Raw genomic sequence first — 12,505 nt, 5'->3', positions numbered from 1 at the left:
ACTCTACAACATCAGGCGTCAATTATGTCCCGGTGTTTCTAAAGGATTAAATTTCCGATGCCATTCAAAATGGGCTACCGGAAAAGACGAGTCTGGTGCAGTGGAAAACGCATACACATGGCGTCTGTATTCCGCAAGCGAAATACGTGTATCAGGAACGTTATAGCTTTCGTTCACACTGGACCAGATAGGAAGCTAAACCTAAATTGAACGACGAAGCAAAAGCAGTTACAGCAGATTCGGTATATGTGTGTCTCTTTTGCATGGCTAGGTATCTCGGTTTTCGGATTTTAGGAATGATTTGGTCTCCAGCAGTACCTATTCGACGAGGGATAAATGGCGCACGGTAGTGGAGCGCTACCGAGCGTCTCGCGTGACCACGACTGCTCTGCCAAGAGTAAGCGACTGAGAAGAAGTACCTATCGACCAGGCTCTTTTGCACTTCTTTAATTAGTAGTTTGTGTGCGCTGGGACCCAATGGACCCAGGGCCTCAAAACCAACAGCAACGAATTTGTATGCTGAAACGAGACCTGCTTTAATATTGGTTTGCAAGTAAACTGTAAAACTGATTCGAACTTTTAACTTAACACTTGCATTATTAGGTACTTAAAATGTGCAACGTCCTTTATTTTTCTCACTTTAAATACTTTTAGATGGAAACGTAAAATCACAAAGGACGACTGCAGCTTACGTTAAAATATATCGGCAAGACGGAAATCAGTGTCTTATACAAGTGTACAACACAAGAAACTTGGCACCTCGTAACTTAGTAGGTGCACCTAAACAGTGACTTACCAAATAACAGCGAATGCAAAATATATTTAAAAATATCTCGTGGGATAGGCCATGAGTGGAATTAGTCAAAGCAGTCTTTCTTATTAGTATTCACTTAATTACTGCGGTCGCGGTAAATAAAGCTATATACTTATATCGTGTAGATATCATATGAAGTAGGTATGTACCTACCTAAATTATAGCTAGTCTTAACCAAAGGTGCTTTAAAATGAATCCTGATTAGTTCAGCAGGTTGGGTTAGTTTGACATAACAACATTGGTCTAAGTTCAAAGTATTTCCCAGGTGGTAGAACCTTGTGCAAGGTCCGCCCGGATTGCTACCACCATCTTGCTCGCTAATGCTGCCGTGAAGCAGCAGTGTTTGCACTGTTGCGTTTCGGCGTGGAGACTAAGACAGCAGTTGAAATTACTGGCACTGGAGGTATCCCATCTCATGATCTCTTACCATCAGGAGACCCACTTGCTCGTTTTCCAAAAAAAAGATACCTACTAGGTACATTTTGAATCTAAGATTCGGACGAAAAACCTGTACAATTCAAACTCTTTATTTCGGAAAAACAGAATATCCATAGTGTTGGTAAACTAACAAACAAAAGAAATTAAAATTTAAACCTTAATAATGTTAGTATTTAGGATATAAAAATAAAAGACTACAAGGTACGCAGTTAAACCAGTTAAACTAATAACTACCCCAACCGTATCTGCTGAAATATTTCGTACTTATCAATTTAAAAAAGCTTTGTGAATGAAATGTGTGTTCGAGGAACTTAAGTACCTAGATTTAAAATGGATACCGAAAATCTTAAATTATAATGTTACACAAGGGTCTACGAGTAACTACGTACGGGTACCTATTACTAGTAATTTTATCAAGTGTGTGGTTATGGTATGTTCACCTTTGTACATGTTATCTCAACATTGTTTCTTTAGGTATTTATAATACATTTAACATATTGTAGAAGCCAGCCTACTACGTGGTCCTAAGCACATTTGGCTAGCATTTATGCCGGATTATGGAGTATCAATCATTCAGGTTCATACAATTTGGTTTGAAAAAAGGTTTTGTTTTTGTCTGGGACTAAAGCTCGTATTTTAATACCAAAGACTATGTATACTAGGATATAACCCACAGGGCATTTATTCTGTTCTGTCCAGGCAGTAGCACGTAAATAAGCCAAATTCTTATCACTCTCACTCATAGCTCGAAAGATTGAAGGATAGGCGGGTTAGCCAACAATAGGTAATTGTTATTTATTAAATTGCCAATGAAAATATTTTTAATATAACATACTCGTAAGCTTGCGCCTAGGCTAGCAACCTGTCACTATTGAAACGTTTTTGTCAAACTTAAAACCTAAAATTGCTAAGTGGCTTCGAAGCGGTAACGTTTCGTGTGCTCTGCCTCTGCCTACCCCATTTGAGAATACAGGCGTGATGTTTGTGTGTGTGTACCTATAAGCTTGCGCACCGCTGTCACATGAATGGACAGAATGGCGTGGGAGATCCCGTGAGAGTAAAATTTTGGCAACGTCGAAGCTCGTTAACTATGACTAACGAATACCTACCTCTTAGTAATTAAATCCTCTATTTAGTTAAGTATGCAGGTAAGTAAAACTATTAGGGCACCGCTAGGGAGTTTTCAGTTGAATTTTAGAGAGTATCTAAATTTTACACTTTCATAATACTAGCGATGTTAGAATATCTTGAATTTTAAAAGCCTAGTCAACTTCACATTTCACTCCTAGTCACTTCTCCCGAGACATAAATAAAGAAAGAAAGAAAGCGTAAAGAATTGATTAAATTTCCTCGACATTTTGGCCACATTTCAACTGCTGTGGTCACGAGTAAGTATACTGAAGTGTAGACTATCACTCGCGTAACTGCCTGCGCGGGTTTTTAGATCCAAAGGTCGCTGGTTCATATCCGGCTCGAAGGACCATGTTGTGAGCTGTACGTATGGCTAAAATGTTGTTGAGTTGTGATAATAAATCAAAATCGAAACGGCTCTAACGATTTCGATGAAATTATATAAGGGTTTTCGGGGATAAACAATCGATCTAGTCTATCAATGGGGAAACGCAGCTTTCAAGTTTCAGCCGTAGCGAAGCTCGGTCGCCCAGGTACTTTACTTCCAATATGAGTAACTAAACGTTGAAAGCGGAAGAATGTATGGGTGAGATTTAAAAATTATCCCAGCCACCAGTATTATTATCAGTTGGTACGTTTGGTGAAGCGTGGCTGAGCTGATTAGCCTTTTCGGCGTTTCAGCTACACCAGGGTTACCAGAAGTTGGATATTTACTGATACATAAATTCTGATTTATTGGCGGTCTCAGTACGGTGCCACGTCAAGACATTTTGATTTGTGGTTTCGCACTCAAAATAAAACAAAACTGAAGCGGAACCTAGTCGTATGTTACATTAGTGCTATTTTTTTTTATTCCTTCCCATTATTTAAGTTTTAGTTGACAGTATGTACCTACAGAACTAATCTTAAGAAAAAGAAATACCTATGTTATTCTTATAATTTGTGTTCCCCTTCATATCACCAGTTCTTTCTCTTTCTATTACATTTCCTGGCATCAATGCACCTACTTATTTTGTGTTTACATAAACTTTAATAAGTTTCGACACAGACAAGTGAAATTTAATCCTTTTTCGAAACCCAATTTCTGCAATAGTCATTTTTGGAGCAATGCGAAAAAGCATTAAAAAAATCAAGATTGGCTTTTGGAGTCTTTTTGTATTTTTATTACAACTCCAAATTTTGTTACTTTTACTTGCTTTTACGGTCATCCCGTAAAATCTATATCGAAAATACAAACTGAAACTTGGATGCACAGAAAAACCAGACAAAGAGACCAACGCTGGGAGTCGAACCCAGGACCTCGGCATTCCGTGCTGCGTGCTATACCGCTACACCACCACTGGACAGGAGTACAGACACAAATTTCTCCTATGCACCACATATCTCAGCTTTTTTGTTTTTTATTTAGTCAATTGGGTTCGATTCCCAGCGCTCGTCTCTTTTTCTGGTTTTTCTGATATAAAAAAAAAATTTTTTTTTGAGCCAGATAGGTTTTACTAGAAAGGTTTAGTTCATTAATATTGTTTTAAGTATTTTAGTTAATCTGGGGGCACTAACTAGGCAAGTACCTACTAATAATTGTCCCCGATTTTATACCAATCCCCAAATTGTCATAACCACAAATTTTACACCTGGTAACCCTAGCTAGGGCTGCGAATCAATTTCCCGTGTACCCTTATCAAGAGCCACGCGTAATCTGCCCGACGGGGCTCGTTCAGATAATTTTGGGGTATTTTAATGATGTACGATTATTTATTAGGATTGATTAATTTGGACGAAGGTTTTCTTAGTTGAGGAAATAATAGGAGGTACCTAAACCTGCGTCCCTTCGTCTATCTTCCTGGCCAAAGACAGTCTCTTGGTCGCTTTACCTCTATAGGTACAATCAAACTTTAATCTGAAAAGTTACTGAAAACTGTAACGCATACCATCTTAGAGCAACGCGGACGGCTTCCTGCCTTAGCGGTAGATTTGCTAGATGCCTATGCATGTAACTTTAAAAAAAATGCACTTATTCTGTTTTGCCAGAATACCCTCGAAATAGGTAAGATTAACGATTACATTTATTTGCACATATCTAAGCCATACCTACATATGAGTATTGAGTACCTTTAAATGTCATTGGTAGCACTTATAGTACTATAGGGTTTTGCAATAGTCAGCCCTGTGCAGCTTACGCACACATTGACGCGTGTACAGACGTCGTCGTGCCTATGTAGATTCAAGAACGCGTATTTTGTACGGCGTGGCCGCCCTGTGCTATTAGGTACTTTATTATTAGTCTATTAAAATTTGTCTAGGTACCTACTCAACAAAATGTAAACCATAGTGACGTGTCTATTTATAGAAAATTACATTGAAAAAAATATGCGAATTGCTATTTACAAATTAAATCTTCTATTCTACGCGTCGTATCAAGAGGTCAAGAGGATGGCTCAAAGAAGGGATGTGTGGAAGATACTCCACCGACAAGAGTATAACTCTTAAGTTGAAGAAGACTGTACCTACCTATACAAATAGACTTAGGGCTGTTTAACCACCCATTGATTAATTTTAACTAACGGATAAATGTGATGCTGTCTCTATTTTTAACCCCGACGCAAAAAGAGAGGTATTTTAAGTTTGACCACTATGTGTGTCTGTGTGTCTGTCTGTGGCACCGTACTTCTTTAACGGTTTCTGTGTGTGTGCGTGAAAGGAAAACCGAACAGTAATTCTAGTTTAGGTTATCTTGAAAAGATGCCTTTTAGGGATAATTTCGCCTTTGTACCTACTCTTTTGGTTTTGTTGTTTTCTATTTGTATTATTTTGTGTTTTATGTAAGTACAATAAAGTATTTACATACATACATGTCATGGCAAAAAACTGCAAAGTATTCGATAATTTTATTTACGTTCAACGTGGTCTAATCTTAACTATTGTAAGTACCAATTCTATATTTTGTGATATGAAGTTTGTACAGGTTAAGAAAAAAACTCACAACTAAATAGTACCTATTACCTAATGACCAGCTTAAAAGCTAACGAAGTTTTCCCATTATAACTTCTTGGACCGTAGGCGGCGATACTCGCAAACTAAATCTTTTAGGAGCCATTGCTATTTTGTTTGAATTAAAAGTTGAAGAGACAAAATTTTAATATCAGTCATGAGTAATTAAACTATCGTGCTTTCTGCCAATTTATAGATATTTTTTGGAAAAGCATAGGTACACACATAGAGTAACAATATATTGAGTACACACGTAGTAAAACGTAAAACCAAAGTAAAACAGTGCTGTTGACGCCATCTGTTGACAAAGACAACAACTATTAAGCTTGCTTCGTAGCACGCAGCCCACCGGAATTAGAAAACCAAAGACAACGGATTTACTAAGTCATAAAGTGGCTGTACGTTTATCAATTTAACCAAATAAGCGAAATGAATTTAAGTTTTAATTAACTACTCTTCTTACTTTCCTTAATAAAATTACAATGTTTTTTTACTACAGTTGGTTGGTTGGTTTTTTAGAAAAATATGGCTCTGTCCATTGGAGGACAATTTTGCCAGTGTCTAGTAGGTAAAAAAAATCTATAAAACGAAATATGAGAGGTAATTTATTTATTAATTATTAACTTTGGCACACAAAACAAATTGTAAACATGCGGTACAGTAATGAGAATAATTAAGGCAAGAGATCATTTACAACTCAAACTATGTGTACAGTACACATCATGAAAAGAGTGATACAATTAAAACTTAAAGAAAAGAAAAGTATCAATATTTATATAAATACAAGAGAAACTATACATAATGGTGGATGAACGATTATTTAAAAGGATATGATTTGACAGTTATTTTTTGCATACATTTAGAGACGTGTCAAAATGCATAAACGAGTGACGTCGATCTAAGAGAGAGCCAGGAAATGCTTTGAATGACTTTGTCTCTTTCACGCGCTACATGTGATGACGTAATTCATGGCCGGAACATGGCGGGAACCCAAGTTCAATTTTACTTCGTGACATCGCATCGTCAAACCTCGTTTTGGCTCGGTGTAGTGTCGTGTCGTGTCGTGTGATCACAGCGCCACGAGTTGGGTAGTTGGGTACTATCCAAGTCCAAGTCAGTCGAAAAAAAAGATTGGCACGTCTAGTTGACGTTACATTTTATTCCCTTCTACAAATTTAAAAAGTGAGTATCGATATTTTTATACCATTTATAATGCTGGATAAAGTTATCCATTAAATTCAAAGGAGTGCTTTGTGTTAACTAATTTGTAAGTATCGCGCGGGAGATTCTGAATCATCTGTTAACCTCCAATTTAATTATGGTGTATTCAGGCAGTTTTCACAAAAAAGGGTTAAAATGGCACTATTTCAGTTCCTTGCACTATGTTTTACCAGCGAATATGATTTATTCTGCATAATTTCTTAGTTTGCCTGCTTACGTAACAATGTCATTACGACACCTTGTGCCTTGGACTTCCAAAGACATGACATTGATCCTGACCCAGAGAAATACCACAAGCTCTGCTTATCTAATTCGCTACAAAACTTGGAATCGATTATTTTTTCAATAGAATTACGGTGTAAAGATCGAAAATTATGATTTCGCAATGTTGGTTAGCACTCAAGTTTTCCTTATCCCATTGAATTCGATAGAAGGGAATCCCGATTACCTAACTTTACATAGTTATGTAAATCCCGTTTCGCGGTCATTATAATTAAAGCTTATATATTATATTATCTATAGATAATGATTGTCACATGTTGAGGGTCTTCACTTCAGAAATTTTCTTAAAAAATTGTACCTATTAAATTGGACAATACAGTTGGCATAGCAAAAACTTATTTAAAACTAAGTTTTTATATTTATTTTGTAGGGAGCAGAAACAAACTTTTATAGGTACTTACTTTACACAGTTGGTTTGATTTAATTTTTCAAGGTAGGTAATAGTTTTTAAGTAGAAAAATAGTGCAAACCAAGTTCCCTATCTGGAGGAAACTGGTATTCAATTGATTTTAAATTGGTTTTGTTTAATACCAGAAACAACTGCTTTCTTATTCCAGTTTTAACTATTGATTTTAAATAGCCATAATCAAGCCACCTATTGGTGAATGTGCCTTTTTATTTAAACAATAATAAACTATGATGTGCCATCAAAAATTCTAGACTTAGTCTTAAAATAAAAATCAATGAAATACGCACATTCAATGATTAGTAACATGCCCAAATTATTTTTTGTGTGCCATTTGTTTACTATCCTTGTTATAGAGTATATCTCCGAATATGTAAATTCATTCTCTTAACTTTATTTTGCAGAAAAAATGGGCATCCCTGCTGGCAATGCTGAGAATGGAAAGAAGATCTTCGTCCAGAGATGTGCGCAGTGCCACACTGTAAGTAATAAAACTATGTAGTGCCATTGCATCAAAGAGTTTGCTATCTTGTAGAAAATTTTAAGCTGGGTCTCAATTGAGTGAGCCACCTCGCGCGGCAATCACATGACATTTTGTTTGTCACAGAGATCAAAACCGCAAAATAATGGCTACCATGTGGCAGCTCGCTCAGTGGAGACCCAGCTTAACAGCTGTACCACTCCATTAGAATTACAGTGGAATTAGGAGTGTGACACAAAATTTCATGTGAACAAAGATTCATTTTTTGATTACATTAGTTACTTTCAATGGGTCTATTGTTCCACTAATAATATCCTGGGTATTTTATTAAATTACTGATTAAATTATAGCCATGGATCTGATATAATTTTGATCTAGATTGGCAATCCCAAACTTTAAATAGCATTACTATCTTCTGTGTTAAAACATTTAATTGTGTCAAACTATGTGATGTAAATCATTATAAATAACATTGTAAACCTGTTTCCAAAAAAATACACTTTGTTGGGTTTCTTACTGAATTTATCTCAACTTAACAGAGATTTCTCTAAACTGATGTTAGATTTTTTGACAATCACAAGTGCTTTTTATAGCCTAAATTGAATAAATATATTTTAACTGACTTTGACTATAAACTGCTTGTTTAACCATGTTTTTTTTATTAATAATACTTTGTTATCTAGGTTGAGTCGGGTGGCAAACACAAAGTAGGCCCCAATCTCAATGGCTTCTTCGGACGCAAGACTGGGCAAGCTGCTGGCTTCTCATACTCAGATGCGAACAAGGCCAAAGGTATAATCTTATATTTGTCATTATTTTACTTGGGTCAGCTCTGTGACACAGCGCAGCACATTTAAACTAAAGCCTTTTGATTTTTTTCTCAGTTTTATTTTATCAAAATTAGTTTACATAGTCTCCACAGTAGATCGCTGTGTATATCAGATTTTGCTTTATTTCACAACATGGATGAAAAGAAACTTCTATTGAAACAATTAAAACAATGTAGTTATACATACATACACTTGTATAATATTTATGTCCGGAGGTAGATATTTAGATATTTACAGTTGCGATGGAAGTTTTTCCTTTATGTAACAATTGCCTATTGTTTTTTATCTTGATCTTATATTTTATACTCAAGAGATATTCATATTAAATCAAAACTGAAGTATTTTTTTTATGTTCAGTCACTTCTTTAAAATCTTGTTATCTCTCGTCTCTTGTGACCAACAAAGTCTAAATGAGTGATTCATACAATCACGTACGTGCATTGACGCGTCACAGTCTGGCATGACCTTTACCACTGATCTGATCTTATGTACCAACTATTATAATACCAGCTCTTTTATTATGAAACTAGATTTTTCCCGCGGCTTCACCCGCGTGGAATTCGGTTATCGCGCGCTGTTCCCTCGGGAACTGTGCATTTTTCCGGGATAAAAAGTAGCCTATGTCACTCCAGAGCCCATAAATTATCTCTTTGCCAAAAATCAGGTCGATTCGTCGCTCCGTTAACGTTTCAATGTAAAAGACGGACAAACATACACACAAACACTATAGTATGGATAAAATAAGACAAAGATTAGAATTATCAAGCTTTTAAAAGTGTGTAGCAGGGTTAGGAAAGTTTTTTGGCATTTTTCTGGTAATATCTCAGTTTTTTTTTCTTTCGATGACATGATTCAGATGCTATAAGAAGAGGAACATGTAGTGGTTATTTTTCTTACGATTTTTGTAAACTGAACTGTGTAGGTATATGGACACACGACACAATGTGTGCGCACGGAAATTTATGCCGGTAAAGTCACTGCACTTTTTGGCTAATTCGGTTGCAATAGAATAGAAATTATTGATTTTAATCATTAGTTTAAATATCTGGGTGATCGAGCTTCGCGCGGGCTAAAACTCGATACCAAGCGTTTTCTCAGACATAGACCAAGCTAGATCAATTTTTCTTCCCCGAAAACCCCTACATACCAAATTTCATCGAAATTGTTGGAGCCGTTTCCGTGATCCCCGAAATATATATATAAGAATTGCTTGTTTAAAGGTATTAGATTAGATAAGAAACCTATTATTTAAATTGCTTAGGTTTTTAGAACATCTTGACCCTACTTTCTGATCCACACAATTTCTTGATTACGTCATTGATAACATGGTAATCTAAATTAATGAATATTACAACTGGACTTGAAATTTTAGTGTAGATAGGCAACTAAATGACAGTTTCATAAGATTGTTTAACAAAATGTGGATGTTATAAAAGATATTTGTGTAAAGTGCTTCTGCACGTGTAAATCGGCGATCATGTGGAGTTATATCATTATTCTTGACCCTAAAACTGAAGAAAAAGATCAACACTGTCAAATGATGATACATGATAACAGATTCATTCATCATCACTACGTACGTACTTACACGTGACATTTACGTGTTTGTTCAAGATAAGATTGATAAGGCTGCAGATAAAGCATATCTTAAGTTTTGTAACTATGGTGTTTAGTATAATCACCAATTAGCATCAGCTTATCATGAACATGTGCTATGCCAGTTGATGTAAGTTATAGTTAAGCTATCAAAGTCCATATAGACTTATGATGATCAATGTGTTCATAAATATGTGACTGTCGTATTCTAAATCCGTTTAAATTAGTGTCTCATTGCAATCATCAAATATTTGTTGTTTCTAACTTTAATTATCAATTTGAGCCCAAGTCATTGAAATTTTAATAAGCTATTTTGCAATCTCTATTCATTTTCTACATAATCATTTTGTTGGATACCAGTAGCGTGGCGTGAAAATTTTCGTTAGATAAACTGGAGAGTGAGAGAATCGTGTTTTAGGCACGTATTTGGATGCCACTCCTCGGAGTTAATGTAGATATGCCATGTAAAAAACTTAGGCATCTTGGTGGGAATGGAGTTGTTATGACGCCACGCCACTGCATACATATAGACCAAACTAATCATGTCTTTCTTTATTGCAGGTATCTCCTGGAATGAGGACACTCTCTTCGAGTACTTGGAGAACCCTAAGAAATACATCCCTGGTACCAAAATGGTGTTTGCTGGCCTGAAAAAGCCCAACGAACGCGCAGACCTAATTGCGTACCTCAAGTCTGCGACAAAGTAAACTAAATTGTTTAGGAAAATTACAACAAAATAAGAAGCATTTCCATTATGTTACTGGAATCTTCTTAGTCCTAGCCCAATCAGTATCATTAACTAGTGTATTTGCAATGTTATGGCACAATAGTTACCTAAACTTCATGTCATCATACTTAGAGTATAATTATGTGATTGAACTATTTATTACGAATACATGTTGCCGAATAGAGACAAAATTTTCGCCTCGCTTAAATTAAATTTTTGTCACCATTTAGGTACCTACTTGTGAGTGGTTTGAATGTTATTAAATTAATAATAGACATCACTATTAGCTTTTTATTTGTATATGTTCCGGTAAAATAACGTTATTGTGGATGACTAATTTATTTTAATAATAAAATTATGTTCTGTATTTTTATTATTTTTTTAGTGTTATGTCACTTAATACACCAGTAGAGTTTTAATAAATGAGCCAAATTTGACATGTTTATGCCAAATAGTTTTTGAGTTATGAAGGGGTCAAAAGTGGTTCCAAATGATTCGGGTGCTGATCGCCAGTTCTGTTAGCTTGAACTTGGCTTGACACACTACCGCGTGTCTAGCTCTGTCCTTTGTCGGACATTTGGACGAATTCATTGATTATTTTTGATTTTACTCGGTTGATGAAACCATTCTATACTCTACTAAAACCACAAATAAGTTGTAGCTGTCTAGCTGTGGTGGAGCGGGATGCAGCATGTTATAATGAGCTGCAAAAAATCTGGCCCTCAAATGTATGCAGTTAAAGGTAATTTTTGTGGAGAGTGGGCCAAATTTTGTGCGTTAGTATATTATTTATGTTGTCTATACCTAGTTCAAATGTTAGAACTCTCCATAATTACTAGTAACAGCTCCTATACTACGAAGTGCAAAATTCGAACTTCGTATCTTGGCGCTTATATTATTTAATACGAGAGTGAGAGGGATTGTACGCTACAAGCTTCGAATTTCGTAGTAGCTACTGGTGGCTCATTTATACAAGATTTGCGGCCTACAAGTTAATTTATAGCTGTACAGTTGAGGTCAAAGATATCTTTACACTTTATACCTTCTCGCTGTAACTTTGTATTTGAACTTTTGTGTACAAGGTACTATAAATTCTAATAATATCTTTGACCACGACTACATATTAGACTTGTGTATTCTCAACGACCTCTCAGAATGAACAACAATAAGTCATGTCCTGATAATTCAAACCCATTTTCAGTTTAGAAATTAAAAACTACCTAGTTTAATTTGTGTCCATTAACTACATTGCATTGATTAATAAATTTAATTATTATTAAATGCCACAGATCTTAATGAACATGGCAAATACAAAATTTCACTTTTTAAAGTTCGTCGTGAGGGTCGCTGCTTATATTATCTTTTGTTCGTGGTTTGTAGTTTGAGATTAAAGCACTAATTATATAATATAACGTTGATATAATCAATGAAATTAACCTCATGTTGATGGTCTCGAGTCAATTATGCTAATAGGGCTTGGTATAATTGAGTAGGACATTAAAAATAGAAATTAAATGAGACCGCCAATTTCTTCGTAAATGCTCACTACGACAGTATAGTACATTGTGTCTTAAGGGCGGTAAATAAGGAA

The 12,505-nt window shown here is 35.6% G+C and overlaps 1 protein-coding gene across 2 annotated transcripts; it reads left to right on the top strand.

Moving 5' to 3' along the window:
• Positions 1-6,412: 6,412 nt before the first annotated feature.
• Positions 6,413-11,281, top strand: LOC141440858 (cytochrome c). 2 transcript variants are annotated; one of them, XM_074105430.1, is made up of 4 exons: positions 6,413-6,553; positions 7,685-7,761; positions 8,445-8,553; positions 10,749-11,281. In XM_074105430.1, exons 2-4 carry the CDS (start codon positions 7,690-7,692, stop codon positions 10,892-10,894), a joined length of 327 nt encoding a protein of 108 aa, XP_073961531.1. In that variant the 5' UTR covers positions 6,413-6,553; positions 7,685-7,689; the 3' UTR covers positions 10,895-11,281. The 2 variants fall into 2 exon arrangements, with proteins under 2 accessions (XP_073961531.1, XP_073961532.1); XM_074105431.1 differs by having other exon boundaries at positions 6,548-6,638.
• The last annotated feature ends 1,224 nt before the right edge of the window (positions 11,282-12,505 follow it).

The sequence above is a fragment of the Choristoneura fumiferana genome, chromosome 23, assembly GCF_025370935.1.
Source record: "Choristoneura fumiferana chromosome 23, NRCan_CFum_1, whole genome shotgun sequence".
Classification (NCBI taxonomy): domain Eukaryota; kingdom Metazoa; phylum Arthropoda; class Insecta; order Lepidoptera; family Tortricidae; genus Choristoneura; species Choristoneura fumiferana.
The sequence above is the reverse complement of the archived record's forward strand: the minus strand, read 5'-3'. Positions and strand labels throughout refer to the sequence as shown.

Bases quoted from the DNA above. Each gene is read 5' to 3' on its own strand.
- LOC141440858 (XM_074105430.1), top strand. From the start codon at position 7,690: ATGGGCATCCCTGCTGGCAATGCTGAGAATGGAAAGAAGATCTTCGTC. The intron at 7,762-8,444 runs GTAAGTAATAAA...TTTGTTATCTAG, and splicing joins GATGTGCGCAGTGCCACACT to GTTGAGTCGGGTGGCAAACA. The intron at 8,554-10,748 runs GTATAATCTTAT...TCTTTATTGCAG, and splicing joins AGATGCGAACAAGGCCAAAG to GTATCTCCTGGAATGAGGAC.